Here is a 742-nt window from a genome sequence, read left to right on the forward strand (position 1 = left end):
GATATGCGGTGGGGGTTAAACCCTAACTAGAGTTTCAGAGTGAATTCTACGAAATCGTATCTTTAGAAATGGGACGTATGTATCATTGGAATAAGGATTTAGCATTGAACTCACATTCTTCTCGATTTTTGGGGAAATTGATCATATCATATATCTCGGATCTTATAATACTATATGCTGGATTGTTAATTGTCAATTTTGGCTATATGGTCTGTATTTGTGTCTAATTGGCTTTCTTGGGCGGATACTGACAGACAGCTGATGCGAATAATAATATATTGTAAACAACAGTGTCGCGTTATATATATACAGTTGCTTTGCGTGTGTATAGTCTGGGACTTAATCAACTTGACCTCTTTCTATTCTTATTATCAGAAACGCATCAAAGTGTCCGACCTGAGTGTCAAGGCGGAGCCAACCGCCAGCAAGCCAAAGGCTAAAGCACACAGCACAGCTGCTGCACGCACCCGAAAGCCATGGGTCAAAAAGTCACCTATCAAGGCCCCCGTGAAGACCTCTGTGGTTACGGAATGGCCTAAAGTGTTGACTGCGGATGATATGGCTTCGGATGTTGAGGTGACTGGTAATTTAAGTGATGATAATAAGGAGATTTTGAAAGATGTGGCGTCTGATACGGCTGTTTCGGCAATACCCGGTCCTGCTGTTTCAGGTAAGTTGTAAGTTAATATAATCATATTTACACACACACACAACACACACACACACACACACACACACACAC

At 41.6% G+C, this 742-nt stretch overlaps 1 protein-coding gene across 1 annotated transcript; it reads left to right on the plus strand.

Annotated features, from left to right (window-relative positions):
• Positions 1 to 375: 375 nt before the first annotated feature.
• On the plus strand, positions 376 to 681 carry SARC_14985 (hypothetical protein; the record flags this gene model as incomplete). The annotated part of the gene is made up of 1 exon (XM_014290886.1): positions 376 to 681. A coding segment is annotated over one exon (306 nt), but the record flags the coding sequence as incomplete, so codon positions are not given.
• Positions 682 to 742: the final 61 nt, after the last annotated feature.

The sequence above is a fragment of the Sphaeroforma arctica genome (assembly GCF_001186125.1).
Source record: "Sphaeroforma arctica JP610 unplaced genomic scaffold supercont1.5420, whole genome shotgun sequence".
Lineage (NCBI taxonomy): Eukaryota > Ichthyosporea > Ichthyophonida > Sphaeroforma > Sphaeroforma arctica.